Raw genomic sequence first — 27,585 nt, 5'->3', positions numbered from 1 at the left:
GCTGCAGCCCTACAAAAAGCCTAGGGTGGGTGGAATGGGCTCAGGCCTGGGACCTGCTGTGCGCATGCTTTGACGCTACTGTTCCCAAGCAAACCGGGGTCATGGGTCCTGATCCCCACACACAGCTTCACTGCAATGACTGGCTTTCTCCCTGAGAAGATGTTTCTGCTCTCGGCAAAAGGACTGGGTGTGTCATCAGGAAAGAAAGAAATTGTGCAGTCTGTGCTATGTAACCAGAGCTGTTAGTACTCCTAATTCAAAAAAAAAAAAAAAAAAAAAAAAAAGAGCTGAATAAACAGTTGTAAGACCAAAAACGTGGCAGGATAGCTGAAGTCCATGGAGATAGGAGTATGGTCTCACTCTGAGGTGTCGGTGAGGAAGATCTCCCCTAGCTAAAGAAGGAATTAGGTGCAGGGAGGAGGAGCTGAAGTGTCTAATAGCAATATGCAATTTCAGATCCATGTTTTGCTTTGCAAGCTTATACTTGGCAAGAGCGTGCATGACTTTGATTGAAAGCTGAGCTGACAAAACCTTTGTAGAACTGAAATATGAAGTGAAAGGGAAATCTTGTCTGGAGTTTGAGAACAGTTTTTTAAGGTTTCTTTTCTGCTGGGGAAGGGGCTGGCCAGCGCTGTACTGGGTCTGTCTGCAGGCATGTGGGTGAGGTACCTGAGCAACTTCCCCGTGTACCAGCTGTCCCCATTAGGCTGCATTTGCTATCTCAGTATCTCCAGTGCCATATGCCTTTTTTCTTTAAATAACCAGGAATATAATGGGACAGATGTGAGCAGCAAAATAGTGTTAAGCAGAGGAATGATTCTGAAGAAGAATCAAGTGATTAATCTTGACACCAGTGGTCTGAGCCAGTTTGCGACAGAACTGAATTAGTACGTGCTGTGCGGTTCCTTTCGTTGTCCCTGTTAGTGGAACAGTATCTTTAATCAAATTACAATCTTAGTTTCTATCTGTTTTCTTATGAGTCATTAGTGTTTGTAATTCCATCCTTTTTGAACTTAGGAGCTTGGATATTGCTTACTAATACGCTTCAGAAGTGTTGCAGATGAGTTTTGTAGACAGCCTAGGCAGTCTCCTCAGCAGAGAGGCACATACAACTGTTTTTATTTTGTTTAATTTAATTTCACTGGTTCAGACTCACTGAGGTAAATACTTTTTTGAAATGCCTTAGAAAACAATAGTATTAAAAGCATCAAATATAAACATGAAGGAATTAGCATGAAATTACAGTGAAACAGCAGCTGGAAATGTAATCGTGTAGACAAGTATAGTATAGCAATAAATCCGAAAGCGGTTACAAGATTTATCGTTGACTTACACAGATTGTATTCAAAAAGCAATCAGCAGCGTGTCAGGATGCTGGCAGGGGCAGGACGTCCCCCTGCAGGGGCAGCAGTAGCTGGGGTAAAGTGCTCAGGGCAAAGTGCTGTGATGGCTCAGTTCTCAAGTCCAGGAGTTTATTTTTTTATTAGAAAAGAGCTGCTCTCAAAACAGTATCTACAATTATGAATCTGATCTTTTTCTGCCTTATCTATTAGTTCTGCCATCTGTAGCTATGAAATATATGCTGCTCTAAAAGATGAATAGGATTTTATTCTCATTATTTGCTACCTGCATGTGATTTCTTTTATTTCTTCCCCAACCCTTGGTGTTAATGAGCATCAGCTCACAGTAGTTTCCTATTCTTGTAACGTGTTTTAGAACAGACAGTCTTAGGAGAATAAATGAGAAACCTTAAAAGCACCTTTTTACATTTGCTTATCAGAGTTTAATTCCCATGTTGATAACGAATCATAAGGTAAGGATTTACGATGCAAGCACAGCTCTGGACTACATTCTTCATGACTGGTTTTACCTTGATTGTGTTGCTGCTATTCGCGTATTTGCACTTCTTAAGGTATTCAGAGGAAACGGTGTATCATAACTAGGGCATCAGAAGGCAGTTTAGTGTATGCCTTTAGTATCTGTTTCTGGGAAGGCAGAAAAACAGGTCTGCTGGTCTGAATCAAAGTGATTTTCAAAGAGAAATGCTGAGTAAATCCACTATGAGAAGGTAGGGAAATCCCAGAGGAGCTGGGAGAACTCCTACCAGCTTCCTTCCTCAATAACCCACTTGGCTTTCCAGGGTGAGGCACAAGGACGAGGTCTGCCCCTCACTATGGCCTGCTCGGTGAGCTGCAGTGCTTACAGGGCCCCGTCATGTCCTCGTTCCCTCTGTGGGAAACACATGGACCTGGCACTAGCAGGGGGAGCTGAAACCCTGTGCTGTCTGTGTGATGGAGAGGGTGTCAGCGTCCTTGGCCCTAGGAAAGCAGTTGGAATCCCACCTGGCACACAAAACCCCATCCTTCCTGTCATTGCTGCAGGTTTTGCCATTCTCCTGAGCGTGCTCAAGACTTTAGCAGAGTTGCTCATTTTCCTGTAATTGTTTCTCCTGTTCCCTGTAAATGAAAGAGAAACTGCATAAATCCTTCCTTCAATTCATGGCATTTTAGTTTTGGCATGATAGCTAATGACTCTTGATAAGCATTTTATAATTCAACTTTTAGGTTTAAAATGCTGCCCCGGGTGTGAACTAAGTGTTTTATCAAGGAGACCTGCATGTACCTCTTGTCTTTTGGACATGCAATCTCTGTGCATCATCGTGTTTCCTTTTTCACATTCTATTAATTTTTTATAAGCTTCATCAGAACTGTAAAGCACAAGCTGTTTTCATGTAGATGGTTTTTATGGTGACTAAACATTAGAGAAAGGAAAACAAATAATTGTCCCAATATACACATTGCCTGGAATGAACAGATTGATTTAAAATGCACTGCTCCAGTGCATTGCATAGGCAGCAGTCTTAATGATTCAGTTCTTAATTTCTGGACTTTAGTGTGCTAATCCTGAGTTTTCAGCCTTTTTTTGTTTTGTTTTTAAACTAATCTTGTTACTTTTTAAAATAATGCAAGAAGTGTATACATGTTGTTTTCATTGCAGATGTAAACATGGAATGTCATAGAATAATTAGGTAAGAATAATGCTATGTCTTCTTTGACATTAGTATCCTGCATTTCAGAAATGACTTTTTTTTTTGCGGTTTTGATCTTAGATGACACATATGGCAGATGTGTGCAACTATTGCAATACTAGTAAGAACAACAACTAACATTTAATGTATATTTATGGCATTTATCTAATGTCAGTAAACGTGTACATATAAGTGCTTAATTTTATTTTGAATACCACTCGGCTCTTGGCTCCATAAATACTTTGTAGTGAGGATGTTGACCGTTTGAACTTTGTGGAAGAGAAAATGACAAGTGGTTTAAAAATAAATAAATCCTTTTTGTGTACTAGTAACACAGCTTTGAAACCTTTTCTATCAAGTGTATCTTTTCCAGGAAGCTTCATGTTTCTATATCCCTTTTTAAGGTGTCTTTCAATAATAGGGTTTTTCACTGTTAACTCATTCATATGTCTTGGCAGTTTTTCAGTCATTTTTCCTGATCTCTGAATCTTTTGACTATTTGGTTAGCTTTTTAAGGCAGAATAACCAAAACTGTGTACTGCATTCCACTGAGCAGTGAGCCTTTTACTTAGGTAGCAATAATTAAAATACTATTGCCATTTCCTTCCCTGGTCCCATCTTTCAATTTTTTACCATATATTGATAATTTTGTCTAGTTTTTTCCAGTACCGTGCCCTTTCCTTGAAAAGGTTTACAGGTTTAGAACCCAGTCACGCTTTAAACTGGTACAAACGTTCATATTCATCAAAATAAAACGTCGTGTGGCATCCAGTCACCCATACACCTTGTTTCCTTCCCCCTCTTGTCTTTTTCTGATGCAGAAATGTGTCACCTGCGAGTTCTGTCATTTTGCTTTCAAGCTCTTTTCCAGAGATTAGGTGAAAGTATTAAACACTTATTTTTTGACATGACTTTGATCCCCTTTGCATGGCAATCATTTGCCATATTGAGAGCTGTTGGTGTTGCTTGTTGGTGGTGTTGTTTCCTAGTAAGCAGTTTCAAGCTGGTGACAGCGTAGGTTGCCACAGGTCTGGTGGCTGCTTAGTTTCTTGGGAGCCTCCTGTAAGGGGCTTGGTCCCAGGCTCTTTGGGCGGCTGGGTGACATGAACTCGCCTCACATCTTCGCTGACATCTTCAGAGGACTGTACTTGTTTGTCTTTGCCACACAATGCTCCATTACACATTTCTGGGTATTAAATCAAGGTTAATAGTTTGGAAGCCCTTTCAACTGGGACTCCTCAGAAGTTTTGCTTTTAAAGAAAGCAATAGGATTCAGCGGCCAGCCAAATTCTGTGTGGATGAAGAAGGGCAGTGCGCCTTGTTCCTGTGGCTGGCTCTGTTGCCAGTGCAAAATGCAGGTAGCTTGTGTCCTCCGTGCTCCTGTACTAAAATGGAGTTGTAACATAGCCCTCTGCTCTCACGGCTCTTGAATGGTGCTGTAGCCATCCTTATTAACAAATATTAATCGGGACACCTTGCCTTGAACCCATTTCTTAAACGTCTTCTTCATAAGGCTTATGTTTCTTGTCAGCAATCAGAGCCCTGAAAGCAAAGCAAAGGCAGGGGCTTGGCTGACATTTGCGGGCTGGCTGCCGGTGCTCTGTGTTTATAAATACGGCACCGGGACTCTCGCTCCTGCGGATCAACAAGGTCAGTTTGAGAAAGCAGATAAAGGAGAAAGTAGTGTCTGCCTGCTGCTCACACCACGCTGCATAGATGGACTCTGTTCATCTTGCCTGTGTGGGACTTCATTTTATTTTTTTAGTTTTTTTAATTCATCATTCTCTACTCTAGTCATTTGCACAAAGGATGCTTTTAAATGAGTAATGAGTGCTTTCCTGTTTGGCAGTTAGTTAAACCGAACTTTGTGTCACAGCTCTTTACGATTCACTCATACAAGACCTAAAATATTCAAGACTGGTAGGGGGGCAGAAAGCTCTGTCTGGCTCATGCTGTTTCTAGGAAAAGGGAGTCTTGGGGGGAAAAAAACCCTGCAAAGACCTACAAATTATGCAGTGTTCTTTCTGTCCATGAATAGTTTCTCTTGTGAGTGAATGAGGCTGTATTTTTGGACTTGCAGACAAAGCAACTTGTGCTACAACTGGCTTTTCTCCAAAGCACACTTTCTGTGCTTATTTTATTTTATTTTAATGTATTTTATTTTATTTATTTTTTAATACTATGATAGCCTGAAACTGATTTAAGGTCCTGAGTGGATACGTGTCCAGTTGGTCATCTTCATGATGGTATTGCAGATCATCTTGCAGTGCAGCAGGGCTCTGCTGAGCCTGTCAAGCTGCATCTCTGGTTTAGCACTAATTTTGTTCCGTTTTCTCATCTCCCAAGAGCTGACTCATGCTTGCACAGAAAGTCCAAAACTGTTCCAGATTAAGATTTTGAATTGAATTCGGATTTCAGACTGTGGTTCTCTACCTGTTACGGTACCTTGTGAAGAATGATGTACAATTGTACAGTTTCATTCTGAATTAAGATCCGTTACTGTAATATATATGCTCAGTACCTTTGGCCTTCTGTGACCGAATTAGAGAGGTCAGTTGGAAATATGTCCATTTTAACTTGTGGAGCCGAGTCAGCAGAGATCTGCTGTAAAGTACCAGCTTGCTTGGCTTCAGTTCCATTTTGTCCTATTGCCTATTCCAGTTATGAATCTGTGCCTTTGTGGTTTACCATACACAGCATGGGAGTAAAGCAATTTTGTTGCAGGTGTTGTGAAAGTTCATTATTTTCTGACTCTTAAAAAAGCACATGCAGTACAATCTATTAAAGTGACAAAATTGACTGGCCTTTACGGAACATTTCTGGTATAACTTTAAAAAAAAAAAATTCACCTGCAAGGTGTTCTAATAGCTATTAATTGCGTGTTTATCAGTTTTGGTAGGGTTTTATAAGCTTTGCTGATCATTTCTCGAGACATCTGCATTAGTAATAAGTCCAGTTTCCTGAGCTGTAAAAATTACAAGGCTTCTCACAAAAAGGTAAAATTACTTGTTAAAACTGAAAATTGCAATCCAGCAAGTTGATGCAACTTGTAAATAATAATAATAGTTTTGTTACAAGAAAGACCCATCTTACCCTGCAGTTTAAGTATCTCTCTGGTGACAGCAATGTCAGAAGTTAAAAAATTAAAAAAAAATAATTCTGGCTGGTGACTTTGCAGTCACTGACAGATTGGCTGCACAGAGGGGCTTCACATTCAGCGGCCCATCTCAGATGAGCCCTGACCTTGTTCCCATTGCCAGTGGCTGGGGTGTTTGGCTTCCAACCTGGCATGCCGTGACGGCTGGGGACGGGACCACCAGTCGAGGGACTGGGATTGAGTGGGTAGGAGACCTTCAAGGTCTCCAGCACTGCTGGCCTCTGTGGGTTGGGCTGGTGGGTTGGTGATGGCATGAGGTAGGAGAAGAGTTTGGGGGAGATGAGTGCTTTTGTTTGTTTGTTTTGTAGTTTTGGTTGGTTTGCTGTTGTTTTTTTCCTTTTTGAGCTTTTCTCCAGTTAGATAGAAGCTGTGTCAAAGGTCATCACTGTCACAGCTCTCAAAATTTACTGACTTTTTACTTGGGAAAACATATATAGATACATACATATCAGTGGCTTTTGCACAGTGGTAAGGATTGGGGATGTTACCATATGTTATAGTTTGTAGACACAACCAGAACTTGTCCCATCGCTACCACAACCTCTCCCCGGACTTTGTATGGATTGGAATTATGGGATGCACTGTAATGGTTCATGGCACCCATGAAAAGAAGAGGAAAAAGGATTTTAATATCAAGTCCTTGAAAGATGCCTATCCTACAGTTGCTGAGTTTCATTACTTAAGAAAATATATCCAGGGAAGGCTTGTTGTTGTTTTTAAGTAAATATAGTCAGGAAAAGGCTGACCTGAGCAAAGGGGGACCCAAAAAAAAAAAAAAAAAAAAAAAAAAAAAAACACTGGTTGGAATCTTTATCAAGGTTTTGTGCTATGTGCTGTAAGCAGTACTGTAGTACCAAATCGTGGTCAGCAGTTGGAAAGATGATTTTTGGTGTTCGGTCTTTGTGGATTCAAAGAGGTTTTCATAGCACTCTTCATTAGTCTTATATGAGTAGCTGATTATATTGGAGCTCAATTTTAGGTATATTTGTTAGAGTGGTGAGATCGCTAGGGCTCATCCTTCCCATCACGAGACTGTTTTCAGGTCCTTATCCATTTGTTGGGTTTTAACAATTCCGGCTGAAATTTAACAGAGTGGGCATCTGCATCAGACAGAAGAGAAGAGGGGAAGGAGGAAAGATTAAATAATGAATATATATATAATTACATATAAATTTTATATATATATTTCAGAGAGCAGGCTAGGCCATTGTGTGTGGAAAAAATGTCTGTTGACCTCTTCCTTGAAGAAAGTTGTTCCCATTAGGCAAGATGCTGGACTTTGAGTAGCGAAGTCATCAGGGTTTTGTTGTTTGTTTTTTTTTGCTTTTTTTCTGTTTTGCTTTTAAATCTACCCAGAGTTGGCTAAGTTGTTACGTGGCCGAACAAGTGTGGTTTGCAAGTACTCACAAGGGACCTCCTTGGCTGGAGAAGAGAAAATCTCCGAAGACCTCCTCTTGGCTGGCCGTGTTTGAACTGCTCCCAGCTCTGAGCGCTCAGCAGCGTGCTCAGGCGCCGTCCCCATTTACCAGCTGTGCCAGCACGGCCGGGCAGCACCAGCGAAGCCAGATCTTCTCTGTAACTATCACAAATCACACCGAAAGCAGAAACGGGTCATAGTATCGCTGCCCAGTCACGATTTGTATGTTTGGATTTCAAGCGTATAATATATCCTCCAGAAAAAAATCAGCATTTACACTAGTGGGTGCCTCCTCCTGTGGTGCTTGTCAGGATGCTTGGATGTTCTGCTGCCCGAAGTGAGAGATACTGCCCACCTGAAGCTATGGTGAAGCTGAGAGGTTGCTGAAGGAGACAGCTTTGAGTTTGTTGCTGTTGGAGTGATCTAATAGAAATTAAACACAATTTATTTCACCCTAAGTGTGCAAAGTGGAATACAGTTTGCAAGTAGTGAATTGATACCCAGCTTACATGTTCGGGAAAATGATTTTTTTTTTTAATTGTTCTTAGTTAATTTTTCTGGAAGAAAAGGCTGTACAACCTGAAAAAGTTTGGATAGCAGCAGAGATGTTGCAACTGATTTGAATCACATGAAACAACATCTCAATTTCTCCTTGTAAGGACCAAAACGTTTTGGTGTCCTTTATTTCCATCAGTTTCTTGTCTGCTCCTGGAGTTCAGCTGGTTAGAGGTGTGCAAACAGAGGGATGCGCCCTTGCAGCACTGGCTGCTGTAGTTCTGCAAATAATAAGAGTTAGCTTTGATTTTGCAAGACGTAGGTGCTATCACTAATATTTCATGGGGGTTTTGTTGTTTTGTTTTGTTTGTTGGTTTTGTTTTGTTTTATGATCCTCAGTTCTTCCATCATTAAAAATGCCAGTTACAGATGTGCTGCTTTGTGGAGGTTAAGGCGTTTGCCATTATTAGTCACTAATATTTCATTAGCGTTCATATCAAAATCAGAAAGCCTGTTGTGCTAAGCACTGTACATATGCATTTGAAGAGGCACGCTCTGCTCCAAAGAGTTGAGCAGATTTATACTTTAGTCCTTTCACTGTACTTAATATACTATTTTTCCTGCACTTCAGTTATGGTTACCTATGGAGAGTGCTTCCCTGACCTCTGCACAGTGTGTTCAACAAGGAGGCATGTTGGAGACACTTTCTCCATTGCCTAGGATGGATGGAAAAATCCTGAACTTACAAGAGCATTTGTTTGATCCAGTGTAGTTTCTCACCTTTCCTAAAAGAGGTTTTTAGCAAAGGCCTTACAATTTCTAGCCATTTATGAACAGTTCATCTGGAATAGGCACTGCAGACGTACAGCAGCATCAGCTGCATGAGGTTAGGGTGTTCTTTGTTAATTGCTCTGTTGTTATCCCTCATTAGTATAGTGATTGTGCTTCACAGTCCCCCTCGCTCCCTCACCTTAGCCCAGTGACAAAGGTCCAGTCTGGGGGTTTTGCTGTTGTTTGTTTTTGTTTTTAAATCTATGTCTATCTGCAGAAATGTGTTAGTCAGGAGCTTGTCTGGTGCAAGATGTCATGTGTTTCATCGTAATACCTACAGTAACATTTGCTGTAGATGTGTAATCATTCCTTCTGTCTTCCCTTATGAAGTCTTTATACCTTTTTAACATATCCTTTTTTCTTACAGGGCTGTTCATGTTGGCTTACTCATGTTGTGTTCTCGTATCCTTACTGATTCCTAGATTTTCCCAGGATGAAGTACATTTTTGCTTTATAAGGCTTTCTTTAAGATATCTTTCCTATTAGTTTATTCCAGTCTGTAATAGCAGGGGCTTATTCTGTACTCCATGAAAGCTTTGAGATACTACCTTTTATAAATACTGCGGTGAACTAGACTTTTTCACTGTAAGGCTTTGATTGCTTGATCCTAGTCTTCAGCTTTGAACCCTCTTTCCTCTATGTAATGCTCTGGCTTATGTTGCTGGACTGGTGCTGGAGCTCTCTGTGATCGTGGCTCTTGGTTGTCAAACACATTCCATGCACATGCGTGTGCTTGGAAGTGCTCTTAAAAAGGACTGTTTTCAGTCTTTACCACTTTGTTACTATTTGTTCTCTAGCGTTCGGTGGTGCATTTGCTTGTGCAAGAATTTGCAAAGAGGTTTTCGAATCCCTGGCTCATTTCTGCGACACGAACCTGTGCTTTTTTCAGCTGCCTTGCAGGAACTCCTCCTGTCAGATTAGCATGGTCTAGTGGTCTGCATCCAGGCTATGAAAAGAGCCTCTGAGCTCTAATCCCACATCTGATGTCGAGTGCATTGATCCTCTTCTCTTCAGGATGCTATGGATGACTGTGAATGTGTGTCCTTAATGACTGGCATTATCCTCTGGAACGGTTCTTCTCTTCTTTCAAGACCTTGTTCTGTAGATGTGAAAATCCTGTTTCTGTGTTCATGGCCAAACCTATTCTCTTCTGTGTGGTCTTTTTGTCAACACCTACCCTACAGGTCCCTCAAGGAGAGGAAATAGTCTCAGCAGCAGAAATGTGAATGGACAGAAATTGTCATGCAGGCCCACCAGTCAGTAGCCTCAGACTCCATCATCCTGGCAGCACCTGGATGGGATTTCACTGCATCTCTAGGCAGTAACCAGTCTCTGTGGCCTTCTAACCTGAGTGTTTTCTCAAAAGGATTATTTCACTACCTTAGTTTCCCTCTTGGTAAAACTAGGATGATGTTCTCTTCATAGGATTAGGTGAGGATTAGCTAATGTTTATCGGCGGCTTGCAGATAAAAGTAGTACTTTGTTTACATGTATGTCTTTTAGACTGCGTGGGCTTGATACGTGGCAGTGCTCTGCTCTGCATCTGAAAAACACCTGATCTGGGATACTGCTACAAAATAATTGCATTTTGCAATTTGGAAATTTTCTGCCCTATTCTTTTTTTTTTTTTTTTTTTTTTTTTTTTTTTTTTTTTTTTATCTTTTTGCTTTTATGTATTAGTGTTAATACATAGAATTCACCTGGTCGTGCTAGAAGTTCCAGTAGCATTTGTGGCTCAAGCTGTAAGGGCAATATGAAGTAGAAAGAAGCAGTGCCATCCTTCAAGAGTTATCTTGCTAGACAGAGAGTGAGTACTCACTGTCTCCTGTTACCTATCCATGCCATATATCCCTAGTTCATGAATTCAAGTATCTGAAACCTGAAATTCACAGTGTTTTTTTTTGTTGTTGTTGTTTATTTGTTTTTGTTTTGTTTTGTTGCTTTTATCAATTCTGAAAATAAGGGCTTTGCAGCAGCTGGAATCAGCTAACAGGCTCGTTGAAGATACATCTTGTTCTTCCATCGTGATATTGGCTCTGTGGGGCTTTCTTAGTAACATGAACAGATATGACTCAGAAGACAGAGGGAGAACAACTACGTTGTGTAGGAAGTTAAAAAATACTTTTTACCATTTTTTTGGCCAGCACCACAGCCAAGCTGCGCTGCCTATATTTTATTTTTTTTTAAACCCTTCTTGACAGCCTTTGGAACTTGAGCTGGTATCCTGAATTGATCTTAAACAATCAGCCTGAAATCCAAGAGAGAATAAAACACATGTTCTCAACAGCCAGTTTTTCCTTTCAGGAGGGTTGTGCTACTGCAGAGCTGCAAGGATGGTGTGTGTGTGTGGAGACACGAGCAGGAGCAAGTCTGTGGAGCAGCTTTTACCCCGCAGGCAATAAAGAGGGACACAAAACATGGAGTTTTAAATGCTGTAATTCCTAGTTTTCATGGCACTGAACTGCAAGCTGCTAGTGCAAATGTATTTATGTTACTATAAATAAGATTAGATGAGCTGTTGCATGCATTTATTATTTGAATTTGACCAAATTTGTACAATTTGGCTTCTTTTGCTTTCTTCCATAGAGAGCTATACATGTGGGCTCTAAGCAGGAAGAAAATGTAGTAGAAAACTTGTTCTCAGAGTATAAGACGACACGAGAAGTGTGCAGTGAAAAAAATAATCACACTTTCCTGGAGCTGTTGTATTTACCCGTTCTTCCTTCTCATTGAAGGCCCAGGCAGTGCTCTCGATCTGTTCCTTGTTGCCTTCATCCTTGTTCCTTCTGTTTCTGTTGCTCTCGAGGCTCCCTTTGTCTCTTCCTCCACCCTCCTGTTTTCAAAATTACTTCAGTCTATTCCCCTTAGAGAAAATTTCCTAACACTTGGCTGCAAACCCCTTCTTTCTTTCAAGCCCTTCAAGTAACCAGCTCCTTCCAGAAAACATTCCTGAGTTAATTTCCCTGAGAAATTTTTGCCCATGCCTTCTTGTTTTGAACTTTTATTGCGTTTCTTTCAAGTTCCTTGTGGAAGGAGCAAGTTCTTCTGTGCTTGCAGAAGGCCGTTTATGTAGTCCCTAGGCAATAAATAGCCAGGCACAGTCTGCAGGCAATAATTGCATCTCTGCCGACATTTCTGAGTCCTTATCTCTCTCCAACGTAGTACCTTCTGCTCCCGTTTTTCTTGGTTTTGACTCTCTGGTTTAGTCCCTTGCACAAGTAATCTGTTAGTACACATCACAAAAATTAAATCATCATCTGTTGAACTAATTCGAAAGCAGTTGTTAATGCATAGAGGGAAAGCTAAGTTCTGTACAGTGCACTTAAAATGGTGCCTTTCACTAAAAGGATCAGATGGGTAGTCTGTAGTATAAGGGATTCAGCCTTCTTGCCACTAAAAGTGTTTACAGCATTTCCCAACAACTTCAGTAGGAGCAGGAGTTGATCCAAGATGGCTCTGACCAAGAACAGACAGTTTTATTTACCATCTGCTTGGGTAGCATCTTGCTGTGTGTTTTGTAGTAATATTTGGTGATCTGGTGTCCGTTTTGATTCCTTTTATCCAGATGTTCCGCGAACACAAACCAGACTCAGTTGCTATTTAGATAGGATGTTTGCTCAGTGCTGATACACACTGCTGCTTTTCTGCAGGCTGTTAACAGAAACACTGTCCTTGTGGAAAGCTCTGCAGAATTAGTGGGGTTTGAGGGCTGGGGAAATCCTTTACGTCCCTTGCTGCTCTCCCTCCTCCTCCCCCTTCTCCTTGCTAGACTCACTTCAGTTTCAGCTTCCGAAGGTGAAAATCTTACCCTGGTAATGTCTTGTGGGTATTTCTGTCTTGGATAAACAACATTTTTTGTAGGCTCTATTGGTCGTGTCAGGTTGTATTCTAGTCGTTTTCCCAGAAAAACCCCGAGGAGTCGCATACAATTGATCTGAAATGGTTTCCTATTTGCATTCGCCGCTAATGCTGTGTGGAATTGTTTAAGCACTCAAATTATATTAAAAAAAAAAAAAAAATCATTCTTTTGCACTGCTCTGTTGCTCTGAACAGTTTTGCTGTAGGAAATCGACCCTAAAACCGCGTTCCTTGTGTCATTAGGACCGTCTCATTTTCTCTGTCACCCTGGTCCTGCCCCCCTGCAAGGTTGGCGACGGGCTGGGAGCCTCTCGCTGCAGCGTGGCGCAGGAGAGAAGCGCTCGGCTGCGCGGCATCCATGCTGCACCGTCTGCCTCGTCCTGCCTCCCGGCCCGTTCGCCTTTTCAGTGGCTGAGCCAATATGTCAACGAGAGGGGAGGGAGGCTTAGCAGAGCTGCCTGAGGAATTGATTCTCCTCTGCCTCCGCGAGCAGCCTGTGTGCACGCAGCAGCGCACGGTACGGCTCTACACAATACCCGGCTAATGCCCTCGTCAGCAGCTTCCAGGGGAAGAGCAGTGCTGGAAAAAATAATAGCGGGCCTCTGCAAGCCATAGAGAGTGCACGGACCGGAGCTAAATTTGGAAAGCTAAAGCTTATTTCATGCAAGATTATTAGAATTACTTGGGTTTCCAAATGCATGCTCGCACGCATGTATGTATCGTTGGCCAGCTTTTCCACGTGACTCTGCTGGATCCGAATGCAGTTGTTATTTATAGATGGCAGGAGCAGGGATGGCATTATCTTGTAGCACTCTGGTCCTGAAATTATGGCACTTGTGTGCGGGGAGAGGGGGCCAGCTGCCCTCTGAGAACTGCGGCAGGCTGCTCTCCTGTAAGTGTCTCTGTGATGCGACAGTCGCAAGTAACCCTTTCCCTCTCCCCCATTTTTCGTATTTTCAGACAGAGGGAAGAAAGGTTTTGAAAAATCACTGTGGGCTGTGATTTGTACTGCCTTCTACCCCGAGTGCATGGAGAAAGCAATTAGCCGTGTTCATGTTTTTACCTGTTCCGTAGATAATCTCCTTCCACCTATGTGAAAAACAAACATTCCCCAGCAGACAAAGAAGCAGCGATTTCTGATCCGTCTGAGGCTAATGTTCTCGTTTAGGTGCTAACTAAAACCAGCCTGATGCTGACATGGGCTGCCTGCTTGTAGTGCTGCCAAGGTGGCCAGGGTGTGCAGGAGCAGCGATGCCGTGCCGTGCCGTGCCATGCTGTGCCGTGCTGTGCCTTCAGACAGCGCCTGTGCACAGAAGCAGCTGCCCGGCCCCTGCCTCTGCGGCGTGCCGGGGCCCTGCTGCTGGGGCCAGGCCCTGAGCTGCGTCAGGGAATTGATCAAGCTGGAAGCAAGCAGACACAATCAGACCAAACAAGAACTGTCTGCAGGAAAAAAAAAAAAAAAAAAAAAAAAAAAATGCTCCGATGAGATGCCCGGTCAGGTTCACGGGGTGGTCACGCAGACAGATGCTTCAGCACAGCTGGGAGCGCGCCAGCACGGCAGGGCACAGGCACAGGCAGCAGAAGCCAGGATGGACACCTGAAGGCAGCGCTGCTGCTGCTGAGCACTTGGTGCCGTGAAAATATGATCGAAATGATCTGAAGATCAGGGTAGGTTCATTTAGGTGCTGAATCCAGTTTCTTATTTTATGCCAACTGTGATTCTCTGTGCAGCTCTAATTGTAACAGGGCATAGCTGAGTTTTGCGTTATGGGTACTAAATAAAACAAGTGCAGTGCATGTTCTATCTTAAAGGATATCAGAATACCTCAATGACAGCATCTGTGGCTTAAAGTCTGCTCCTTTAATACAGCAATGATTAAGGTGAGAAACAAAAAATGAATTCAGCAGGTGATTGTCATGTATTTTAAATTTTAATTTAATTGTATTGTTGCGGTATCAGTGATAATCTAAGGCTATAATCATTGTAAGGTTTGTAGGGAGAGGCAACATCTATTGTATGAACAATTAACACAGCTAGAAGAAACAAACTTTCAGGTGCACAAGCCCATCTTTTGTTCAAAATAGTTACCAGGTTCGCAGTGCAGCTTGGGAACAATTATGTGGGATTTAACCTTGGCATGTTAATTAAACGTTAATTCACAAGGCTGCTCTCATGAAAAGATCCTTGGTACAGGAAGAGCAGAACAGGCTGCTAGTAAAGGGAAGGTGACAAAGTTTGCAGGGCTGGTGGGATGTAGAAAACGAGAAGTAATGACACTGTTAGAAAACGCAGGCATTAACTGGGAAACATGGCCTGTTTGAAATTGCAGTACTTGCACACATTGGTCTGCTCTGTGTTGTCAGAACAGAAATAATTAAATTAAAAACTCTTGTGGGCTGTTTCTTTTTGTTCATGTCCTTAACTATTTCCATGTTAATCACGTAGAGATTATTTTATATGCAGCTGTATTATTTTCGAAAAGAAAAGCAAAATAAATGGATGCACCCAGGGTGCTTTCAGCTTATTTCTGTTCAAATACTAAAGTTTGTATAATGTGAAAAATGGTCCTGCCACCCCCAACTTTGAAAAAAAAACTTCTTTTTTTCCTGCTGTAACGCTTAAAGAAAAGTTGGCAAATATTGTATTAAACTAATCAAGTACAAATCTGAGGACACCTGATAAAACATTCTTTTACCATAAAGATGTAAAATAATGTAAAATTAAAGTTCAGAGCGAGACTGCAAAACCAAGAAGCAAAAGTGCCTAAAATAGCTTTTGGTCCTCCTCAGAAGTTCTGGCTGTGCAATGTTAACTTTGGAAACATGTTTCTGCTATAAATTTTGGTTGTGTGGTTTTTGTAGTGTTTTTTTTTTCCCTCCTTGAAAGCCTCTCCAGATGTTTTACAGTTGTTGTTTGAAAACGTTCCATGGCAGGCATTGAGAATGCGGGCACAGAGCAGTGACCCCTTGATGTGGCGCTTGTGGTTTTTCCTTGCAAAGAAAGGAAGGTGTCTGATCCTCTCTGTGCTGGGAGCCGGCCGGTCACAGGCAGTGTGACCTTCAGCACATCACCTGTACTCAGCGTCTTTCATCTCCAGAACTTAGCCAGCAAGCCGTGTGTCTGGAGGGCCGCTTCTGCAACCTTCTTTAGGAGCTCCCTGCTCTGTAACTGACATGTTAAGTATTTTTATATCTTCTTGTCTTTTTGCAGTAATAATAAATACAATCCAGATATAAACACTTCTCAGATGGGAGCTATTTGATCGAAATTCCTGTGTTCGTATTCATAAATTCATTGGACTGTAAAAGACTTCAAAAAATCATCGGTGCCATTCCCTCATGGCTGAAGAATTGTCAATGCCCTTCTCACTGGTTGCTTCTCTGACCTGGTCTCAGCATCTCCAGTCATGGAGCCTCCTCAGCTGACCCCATTATCGTGAGGAGGGTGGTCCTGGCACCTAACTTGCGTCTTTTCTGTCTCTTGGCAGTTTAAGTAGCTTATTCTTTGGCTCTTCTGCTGCAGATACGGATAAGGCATTGTTACTCTGCTGATGGAAATACTGCTCTCAACATCCCCACATCTTAAATACACAAGCCTACTCCACACAATCTTTTCTTGCAGGTTCTGTTGATAATTTTCTCCCTGATCACTCATGACTTTTATTCCCATTCTGTGGAGGTACATTGCTGTCGAATTAGAGAGAAAGGAGAACCTGGCGCCTCTCAGACTATGCCACCACTCAGGCAGCCAGGGCAGCTGTTGGACTTTCCTGCAGCAGGGCAGCACTGCTGAGCCCCTGCACAGCTGCTGCCCTCGGCTCCATTTCTGAGAACTCCTGATGTGGAGGCTTTCCTCACCCTGTTGTTCTGAAGGTGTGCAGTGTCATACTTTGTACTTGTTCCTGTTGAACGTAGTTTCAGACTACTTCTCCAACTTGTCAAGATCATTTTAACATCTTAATTCTGCAGTGAACCAATACTCCTTTCCATCTTGTGCCACCCTGACTATGCTCAGTTTTATTACTGGCCGTTGATTTAATATAAGCTTAAGTTACCAGCCATTCTGTGTTTTGTTCAGCTGACCTTATTTCCCCTGTCTATTTGTAACAAAGTCATGTAAGTTAGAACTGAAGCCTCAGTAAAATCAAGCTAAATGATATCTACCTTGCTCTCAAGATCCCTTGTTTGCTAGCGTAAAAAAAAGTACAGAAGTGTGAGATATTTTTTTTCTGACAAATACGGTTTGTTTTTTACTCATTTTTTACTTTCATCTTAGTTCTTTAGAATTATTTGGGTTATTTTTCCCCAATAGGAAACTGAATCTCTAATTCTGCAGTTCTTCCCCTTGTTTGTTTTTTTTTTTTTCAAAGCACTCTCTAGATTTTCCTTACTCCAGTCTTCCGTCATCTTACTGACTATGCATGGATTCCCTGCATTGAAACTCTGCTTAAATGACTCTGGTATTTTATCTTTGTAAGCAACTTTCATTGTTTGTCCTAGTGTTAGTTAGCTCAGAATTTGTTTACAGTACTAATTGGAGAGCTCAGGATGGATTAAGGGAAACGGAGCCCCTCACCTCTGGGTCACCACTGTGAATCCAGCCTAAGATGGGTTGGATTGAGTCACTTCCACTTTTCAGCTGCTCGTGTTAGGTGTGAAATCTGTGCATGACGAGAACTGGCATTACCAAATAAAAGCACACAGCAGTAATGAAAGACACTGTTGTTTGAAACCAGAGCAGTGAAGCCCACAATTGGATGAGTAAGAAAACGAGCAGTCTAATGCCATTCGAGTGCATTTCTTTTGGAAAGCCGTATTCAAGATTCACTTGCTGGTGGCCTTTCACTGGCTTTGTCTTCTCTTTATAATGGTTCGTGCTTTCAGATGTAGCAACCTGGGTACAGCTTAGCCTAAATGAGTTGCTTATGTATTTTATCTGGAGCTGTACAGCGTGTTTAGTGCTTGCCAAATCGAGCCATTGTTGCTATGCTTTGTGATGTATTACTTTAAAGTTAATGTAGTGAATCTGGTAAGATGCTCTGCCAAGTTTTGGCAAGTGCAGAAGGAAATTGGGAAATCCCAGTTCCACTGAAGTCATGGGATAAGGATAGCAGTATTCAAATCTGTGTCTCCAGCATGTCCTGTTCCAGTTGGCAAGAGCTTTGGGGAAAACCTATATATATGTGCGTGTGTCTTGGGAGGCATTTGTGAAGAGCTGAAGATGTGCCAAGGCAAGCTGGACCCATCCTGGAGACCAGGCTTGTGCACTGCGTCGTTCTCATGCAGCAGCCTTCAGAGCACATGCTAGGTAATGCCCAGGTTTACTCTAAGCGTATTATTCAATAAAACCTCTGTTAATTAATTTGATATTACGGCTGGCTTAATTGGGCAGTCCCCAAGTTATCTGTTTTGCTAAAAACCTGTGCGGTGTGTGTTTGGTTTTTTAATACTAATCCATAACTGCGTTACAGAGCGAAGCTTGGTGTTCCTGCAGGGCACAGCTCTGGCTTTGGTAATCAGGGCAACAGTGGTGACAAAGGACATGACTCTGAGGGTAGTGGTGAAAGCCCGTGTTGTATACTGTTCCTCAGTGCTGAATCATTGCTGCTCTTCACGTCCCCCTCGGGGTTAGTGGGTGCCCCCCGCTGCTCAGGGGAATTGGGTGCTGCGCAGTTCCCTGCACACTTCTAAAAACCGTGTCCACTTGAGGGTGGTACTGAAGGCACGACTCTTCTCACTGCTCCACTGGTGGAGCAGTTTTCTGTTGGTACTTTTTAACTCCGGATAAATCAGTTTAATCCAACCCATTTACTTGGACTGCGCAGGCTGATTCTGCCTGATGGAGAAGAAGAGCGAGCACAGCCCTCAGCTGCTCCAGAAAAGAAGCCAGCTGGGGTGCTAGCCTCCTGGGACGAGGTGGGAGCTAACACCTGGGAGCAAGCCCTGGCTGTGTGCCCTGGGCATCTGCTGGCAGCCTGAGCCCCGGGCCTGCGAGGAGGGCTGGGCGCCTGGGGAGCACCGCGGGAGGAGAGCCCGCGCCGAGCAGCCAGGCTGTTGAAAAATTACTGCTTCTGCTGTGTAATTGGCATTATGTGCGCTTCCTTTGTGCTCTTGGCATTGAGGCAGACAGGGAGCAGAAGCCTGTGTAATGACAGGGGTAGGGCTTGTCTGTCGGAGGGCTGGGACGTGTAGCGGTAACTTGGAGGAGCTGAGAGGAGGGGAAAGCACCCGTACTCTGTTTTGGTGGGTAGTTACACCCTGTTTCCTTCGTGGCCTTGCTTTCCTGCCCTGACGGACTAGCTGACACGTTAGTCAGCCACTGCCAGGCTCTGCTCAAGTGCACAAGGAGGAGAGCTGCAGGAAAATGAGTCCTTGGAGTAGTTGGGGTGAGCAGTTCCTCTCCTCTCTTTCTATTTCCTAGCTCCGTAAAGGTGCAAATGGCCTTTAAAATAAGAGGAAATCAGCCAATCTACTGTTTCCCAAGACTGTGAACAAAGATCCCATCCTTTTAATACGATTGGAGTTTTTTTTCTAATATTACAGCACATTGAGCATTAACCAGTTAACATTTCTTTTTTTTTTTTTCCAAACAGTATATATTCTGCATTATCCTGTGTGAAAAGAATGACATTCCTAAATAACCAAGGCAATATTTATTTCCCCTCCTTTCCTTTTATTTTCTTCATTGCTTTCCTTCCCACCCCATCAAATTATCTCACAGGATGATTTATAAAAATTGTACTGAGATTGCAGCCTATACAGCAAAGGATACAAAGCCCTGGGCAGCTCTGTATTCCCTTCACATGGAATTCTTCGTTTAAGAAATACGAATTTGTTTCCAAAAGCAATATAAAATTAAGGGATATGATCTGGGAAAAAAGGCTGGATTTTCTGACTTAGGCTTTAAAAAATGTTTTCAGCCCGGTGCATTTCATTCTGAGATAGAACAGCAAGCCAGCGAGGTGGTGCTGAATAGAGAGTTCTCCAAGTCAGACTCATCCTTTTTCCCTAATATTTTCATTGCAGTGAGTAAGAAATACGGGTCTGCCAGTCTGCCTATTGAACTATCTACTGCAGCTTAACTGCAGCAAGAAAACGGTAATCCTATTGTGCTCCTCCAGCAGCCTCCTGGGAAGCAGAAGGCATTGAAATTACTGAGCTGTTGTCCTATCCCCTCCTCACCTGTCTTCCTAGCTGTAAATATAGTGTCTGCCTGTAAATAACAGTTTGCTGCACCTTTAAGCGCGTTCCCTAACAAGAGGCGGTGATTTACTGAGGTGATAAGCTGTAACTAATACTAGGGTATCATAATAGGTAAATAGATTAACACCGTGCTTCTCTGTATTTTGCTTTCTAGGGAGCCCACTGGCTCATTCGCTCCCAGATGCTTACTGCAGCACTTCGCAGTGCGCCGAGTTAACTCAGTGGGTTACAGGGCTGTAGCTATCGACGGCGGTGTGTGTGCGGCTAATGAAACGCATTAGCGGATCTATCGGGCAGCATTGATTGCTTAGCCTATTTGCCTTTCCCTTTCTGTTCCCTCGCCCAAAAAGGATTATAACGGGCTGTGCCCAGTATTCAATGCCAGGGCCGTAAGCTGCCCTTCAGGACGTGTCGCCGTCGTCCGTCATGTAATTGTTGCTGTGTGAGCGCAAGTACGCCGCCAGCCTTTGTCGTCAAGAAGTCAGAAACCACGCAGGCAGCCTGGGCATGACGTGTGGGCCTCCCTCACCTCGAGCCAACGCTGTCTGCCCTTCGCAGGGCCCTGCCGACGTGCTCTCTCTGCCACCTCGCCGGGGCCGCGGTGCGGGCTGATGGGTGCTCCCTGCCTTCGCCAGCCGCGCCACCGAGTGTCTGGTGGAGGTCTCTGCTTTGACGCCGTGTGACAGGTTTTCAGCACAAAAGGACCCTAGCAGGAAATGAACAATGCTTGGGGGAGCGTTGCCAGTCCTCATAATGGTGCCGCACATCTTGTGATATTTGGCACATTCCTAAATACCTGGCTCCTGGAGGCGGGGGATTAAATAACGATTGCTTCCTTCCTCTTTGAAGCAAAGCTTAGCTCTGTGGTTGCAGAGAAATGCTTGAAATGTCACTCGAGCTGAAGGGAAAAAAAATCTTCTGCCTTCCGCTCCTCCCTGTCCCCAGGCCCCCAGAGTATAGACTGCAGTGTTCATCTATGGTTTCTCAGTGAAAGTGTTTACAAGTATGGGAGGCATCCAGAGGCTGTAGTGTGGCTGGCTCTGGGTATGTGGGAGGATTTATCAGTGTTATGGGGAGAGGTGGGTCCCGTTCTGCACTGAGGCACTCATGTGCTTTCACTCCTCTTTAGGGAAAGGAGAAACAAAGATGGGGCTGGGTGCAGGAAGCTGAATACCTCAGAATGAGCTTCTTTTTTCTGCTTCCTTAGGAGACCTCGTTGGCTATTTGTGATTGAAATTGCTTTTATTTTTAATCTTTGTTTTTCTCTATTTCACAAGTGCAAAAGCAGAGGCTGCTCATTTCTGTGTTGGTTTCCTAACATAGTCATTGTTAGCAAATCGGTATTGATTTATTCCTACGAAAATACATCAACGTTTGAAGTAAAATGCAATCCCATTAAGAATGATACAGGTCTTCCAAATGGAGAAAAGTAGGTCAAATATTGCACCAATCAACCCAGAGCATGTTCCTTTAAGCAAAATAAATGTGTGAATACACTTAAACTGTCAGCATGTCATTTGATTGCCATTATTATGCGTCTTTTGGCATGAGCTGGCAAAGCCCTCTGCGACTGAACGCTGGTTGAAAATGTCAGCTCTGGTGTGTTAACCGGGCTGTGTTTTACATTTGTATTTTGCACAGGGGGAAAGGGGGTGCACGCTTAAAGAAATCTTGTCCCCCCCCCGCAACAGTTGACTCCAACTTACGCAGGAGAGCTCCGCTATTGTATGCAAGGGGCATTGTAGCAATGCAGCACAGGAACACGATTTAAATCTGATCATTAAAGTGCCGCAGCGAGAGGCTGTGAGAGACGGTGTGGATGGTCCATCTGCAAAATCTGTGCTCCTGGTTTTCAAGGAGGAGGGGTGGAGGGGGGAGAAAAAGCAGCTGCTTGGCTGTGCTATGAGAGGGAGAGACTGACTGTTGGCACCATCTGTAGCTGTCCTTTGTGCTTGCTGCTTTATCTGTTCATTATAGTATGATACTGAATTTCTCGTGCTTTGAGTGTAAATGAGTTGAGATGTGCCCAATACTGTCAGCATAAAAAGCAGTAACTAAGTACGCTAAAGATGAATAGCGTAATCTGTAAATTCATTTTGAGTTTGTTTCATCTGACTTGAATAGCACAGGAAGTGATGTTCTCCAGAAGGCAGCTGTACCAGATGTGGGGGTATATCCTCACCCTGCCAGCCAGCGCCGGTGGAGGTGGATGGGGTAAGGAAGAGGGAGGGCAGCGTGGCATTTCAGGTGAATGGGAGCAGGATCATTCGGAGGGTCCTTGCTCCGGCTGGGGCAGGGGGATGCCCAGGGGCTGGTGGCTCTGGACTCGGCTGCGCACAGCTCCGTCTGCATTCCGTGCACAAACACCGGCGCTGGGAAGAGAGCGATTATTATACATGGTACATGAGTCGAAACGTCCTGGGGGAGGAAAGGTTAAACCTCTCAGTAATGAGTGCTGTGATAGGGATGAGTAAATTCATTGCATTTTATACCTGCAGTCTCTTAGTTTGTCAAAAACACGAGCCCTCTCCAGATAACTTGTAGAATGTAACTGTCTGGCTTATCTTGAGGACCTCTTTGTTCTTTGGCACTTTACATTTCACCTTTATAAACGCGTCTGTTAGATATTAGTAATAATAATAACTCATTAATATCTTTTCTTATCTCCACCTCGCTGAAGCAGTGCTATCTTATTGGCATATTCCTTTTCCAGAAGTTGCTCTGCTTTTTTTTCAAAGCAGGTATGGCCTTTGTTTGCGGATTCATGTCCTCAGCCCCATTAGGTTGTTGTTATCTTTTTTCTCAAGTGCATATATGTGTACAGAAGGAGCAGCTCCCTCCGCATCAGAGCCACGGCTAAGATGGACGGTTTCCATTTGACACTGCAGTAATTACACTCAGCTGTGGCAGTGCTCAGCATGCCCTGTTACCCTGACATGGCTGCGTTCACTGTTCGGCAGTGCACTTGGTTCGCTCTGCTCAGCACCCAAGCGGCCGGAGCGCGCGTGAAGACGCTCGGCCAGGCAGCGATTTTCATCCGGGCAGCTGGAAAAGGGGGAGGGGGCCTTTGTCACTGCCACATTAGTAATGATATGCCAGGGATAAAAGGTGAGCATAATTTGATCAAATGCTTGTTGACAGATTCCTTGGCTAATAGAGAAGCAGCTTAGACTGACACTCGGTGCTGGAGCATTTCACACATCTCGGGGGAGCGCTCCCTGTGGGCTAAGTGTGAGGCTGACAATTTCGAAGTGGCCGTGTTGAGTTACATAAAGGAGCGGTGTCCCCTTTTTGTCATAGCAGTGCTCCGAACTGCTTCCTGAAACACCGCTCTTGACCTTCTGCCTGATAAATGCAATGAGTTCACTGCATCTCCTTTGTCCAGACACGGGAACGGTCTGGGTTTAACTGTTTTTCTTGTGGCCAGTAAACTTAAGAAATTTCAGTTGTTTCTCAAACTGAAATATCATATTTGCAGGCATTCTTGGCAAAACACTTTTTTTTTCCTTGCAAATACGACTTTACAATTAGTCCCTTGGGAATTTGCTCTAAGTATTTGTTGACAGTACCTCTGAGTATCTACTGAGAAAAGAAGGTGGTTGCTACCAGTGGTTTGCTACTGCTTGGAATTTTGTTACTAGGTTAAAAGATAACTATCGGGGAAAAAAAAAAAAAAAAAAAGAAATGAAAATAAAAGCCTGAATTTTAGATAATTCTTCATTTGTCTCTTAAATCTGCAAGCTTAAAATTACACTGAGAGCTCTCTTCCTTAAACCGCTGTGGCAGTTTGTTTCTGAGGAGCCTTCTGGTTCTCACCTGCTAGCACAATCTGTTGGCTTGTGTTCGGTTTACATCACCCTAGGAAAGCACTTAGTTTAAAAAAAAAAATAAATACAAAGCATTTTATTGTTAGGAAGTTTTTGCAAAGCAGACTTGGAAGAATGAAAAACCCCAAGCACTTCCCCCTGGGGATGTTTCTGCAGCTCCAGAACCGAGTGCAATTTGTCTGCGCCTCGTCTGGTGAAGCCCTTCCCCGCGCCATACCTTAGCGACGTTTTGCCCAAGCCACTGTGGTCCTGGGGCTCCACCGGCAGCCCTGTGGCCCGGGGGTGTTACTGGAGGCTGCTGTGCACTCGCTGGAGCCAGACTGCGCTCACAGTTGCTTTCTCAGGCTCTGTTCATTCCAAAGAACATGGGTTTTGTAACAGGGGCTGGTCTTCTCTGACTGAAGGTGCCTAAGGAAAGGCCACATTTTCAGAGATAATGAACCCTTTCATGTCTTCAGAGGGAGTTGCAAGCTTTTAGTCTCTAGGAAATCTCTGCCTATCATCGTTCATAAGCGTGATTTTCCTGTAAGCACAGAAGTACCCTTATTGACCAGAAGATTAGTCACATAATGGAAGCAAGCATTTATGGGTTATGCTGGTTCAAATATAGATCTAAGTGCCTAACTTTTGTATACACACATTAGTGTGGCTGTATTCTCATGTTTATCTATTCAGGACTGGTAGCTAGTAGTTTTGGAAATGAATTCCAGCACATGGGTTTCTCTTCATGCCTCTCCAATTAAGCTTTTGCACAAAAATAGCCCAACAGAAAAGAGATCTTGTTATCCTTTGCTCCCCTCTGTGAATGATGTCTTCTGTATGTTTTTGTTTCATTTCTGTTAGTGTGAAATGAACTCTTCCACGTTTTTTTTCACTCACAACAGCTACCCCATGTCCTTGTGCCTCATCCATTCTCCATCTCTTTGCTGCTCAGCTCAGACGAGTTCTCTCATGCCTCCTGGGCTGCGCAGAATGTTTGTAACTTGTGTAAAAACATTGTAATGATAGTGTAGGGCAATTACAGACTCAATTTGATAGGATAATAATGTGAGTGGTGGATCGTGGATGAGCTTTTCACTCCTGGGGCTTGTCTGTTCAGATTGTGGCTCTTGTTATAGCAGCTTGTGTCTGCACTCAGCTGTACCGGTTACTCCGTTGTGCACTTACTGTCATTTTGCTCTGTTTGCACAGCGCTGCTTTCGTCGTGGTGTGAGGAGCTGGGACGGCTCTTGCTGCTTCGCCACCAGAAAAGCCGGCAGAACGATCCTCCAGGGAAGCTACCCATGCAACCCCCCATGAACTCTATGAGCTCCATGAAACCCACCCTCTCTCATAGGTGAGTCTCAGCCCAGTCTGTGGGAGTGGAAGCATGCACAGATATACCACGTGGCAGATGTTTTAACTGAAATGCTTGTTACAGAGGTAGCTAAGGTGTTTTGTGCACTGAACAGTGCAGCAGACAACAGGGGATGTATAATTACAGCACATCCTAAATAAATGCAGTTTTTGTCTTTGCTGTTACCTGGTGCATAGTGGAATGATGCTTCCATCATAAAATCTGTGCTCAGATCAAGTGGGCTTACTTTCAAACTTGAAGCTGTGCCCTAAGGATGAACTTGTACAACATACCTCTCAGCAGACATCTTCCAAATGCGGCTGGCTTTTCTTGAGGTTGTTCTGTTTGTACGTTGCGTTAAAAATGCCATGCTAGTTTAAAGCACTTGTGTAGTGGGAGTACCCATAGCTGTGAGAATGTCCTACATCACCTTACATCAGATGAGGACCACAAAGTAGTTAATTCAGAAAAAATGGGAGCACTAAAGGGCACTAGAAGAAACCAAGGATGTGAGCTTTAGATTAACAGTTCACACAGAGAAACAGAAATTGTATTTCTTGCTTTCGGAGCTTAGGTCAAGGCAAAAGCTGAGGAGTAAGTGTAGACAGGGTTAAACATTCACTTTATGTTTTATATTTCAGAGTTTTTTTCAAGGCTTACATTCCCACAGCATCACATTAAAGAAATCACAATAGTATAAATTGTTTTTTGTGTAGGGCACTCCCATTAGTAAAGAATTATTACAGTGTAGGTGAGGCTAAATTCCTTGTACCTAGATCTGTGGTAGCATAATATGTCTTGAACGTCCATGTTAGAACGGAGCTTAGGGATTTGACTCATCTTTGTACTAGTGTATTTGCATGTGTGAAATTGTCTTGAAACCACATCTTTTTCCCCCATATGTTGTATTTATGGGAGAACCATGAGAACTCTATGCCTTTTTATTTTAGTACTTGAGAATAAAGACCTTTTTCTAGAATAACTAATACAATATCGCTGACTTTTTGAAGCATCTGCATTGTCACTTTTTTCAGCTGATTATGTAATGACGGATTGTAAACGTGCTTCAAAACAGAAGTAGAAAACCTTCTGTTGTAAAACAATTTTTTACACTTTGGGAGAAGCTTTGCAGAATCTTGGGTGAAATTTAGCAGAGCGGTCAGTCTGCACAAAAACATGTGGTGCAGTATATAAACACTCTGAGGCGTAGTTTTGTAGATTTTAGAAGCACAATTCATACCTGACCTTTTAGCCTGTGTTACCCTGAAGCCCATAAGGTACAGATGAAAGCACTGTCCTACCTCACAGAGGCTGTGTACTGTATTGCTAGATAAGATAGATACAATTCTTTTGTCTTTCATGGCAGTTCTCCCTCAAAACCATGACACATTAGAAAGCGCAAATACTCTCTCCTGCTAAATGCTCTCTCACTGGCATTTCTGAAATAGCAGCTTACCCAATACTCTAGCTAAGAGTAGAACATCCTGTCTGGTATCAAGCAGTCCCTGTAAGTTTCTCTTGAGTAATGTCCTTGAAATGCTTTACGCAAAATGACGCTGGGAGTTAGCTCTAAATTACTGCTGTTTACCTATGAGATATCCCTCTAGAAACATTATTTCCGTGGCACAACTTCTTATCTATAATAGCTGCAGCAGCATCTTAGGGATTTGAAATACCTGCCAGCCGTGGAGCATCGCTGCTTCCATGTGTACTGTTCTCTCATCTGTAATTTAGCCGTAACTACGACTGCTCAAAGTATCTCAGGTGGTACATTACAATGAGACATCTTGTGGCTCTCCAACTTCTTTTTCCAGCTGGAAGTGTTTATTTTCATGGACATTTTATGATGGGTCTATCAGACAGTAGTGAACTATGAGATAGAGAAGAACTGAGTTTTCTGTTTGCTAAATAGAAGATGAAAAGCACTTAAATATAACCCCAGTGATAAAGCTGTTGGTGAGGCAACATTTGTATATTTTTATTAGATCACATTTGGGTTAAAAGCGTAGTATTAAAGTTCACAGTATGTTATCTCTAATTCACAAGGGTTTTGTGTAAATTAGAAAAAAAAAAAAAAAAAGTTTTGCATTTCCTAGAAGAAACTAATGTAGCTAGCTATTTCAAGTTTTGTAGAAGAATTTGATAGCAAGTTAGAGCAACCAAGAGCATATTCAAGAACTTAGCATAGCTCAACAAAGAGAATATAGGATATATGACAACTGCTGAACATCACTAGACAGAAAAGAAACTTGCCCTGTCATCAGACTGTCTGGAGTACCTAATGCAGGACTTTCTCTGACATTGCTTTTGCTAGCAACAGAATTACCCAGAACTTCAGTCAGACGCTATAGATTGTCATTGCATGTTACATTGCATACTACAGAATTACAGCTGCATAGTAGTGAAGCTTAAAGAGGCCATGGCTATTTAAAG

General features: G+C 43.0%; 1 protein-coding gene across 8 annotated transcripts in view; it reads left to right on the top strand.

The window, feature by feature from the left end:
• ZMIZ1 (zinc finger MIZ-type containing 1) overlaps positions 1-27,585 on the top strand; it is a 345,320-nt gene that overhangs the window by 266,906 nt on the left and 50,829 nt on the right. For all 8 annotated transcript variants that reach the window (XM_084290259.1, XM_084290257.1, XM_084290258.1 and 5 more), the window contains one exon: positions 25,008-25,152. In XM_084290259.1, the coding sequence (XP_084146385.1) occupies positions 25,008-25,152 (145 nt within the window). The remainder of the gene's footprint in view (positions 1-25,007; positions 25,153-27,585) is intronic.

Source organism: Netta rufina (genome assembly GCF_964035555.1).
Source record: "Netta rufina genome assembly, chromosome: 7".
Classification (NCBI taxonomy): Eukaryota; Metazoa; Chordata; class Aves; order Anseriformes; family Anatidae; genus Netta; species Netta rufina.
This window is presented reverse-complemented; position numbering and strand designations above follow the sequence as displayed.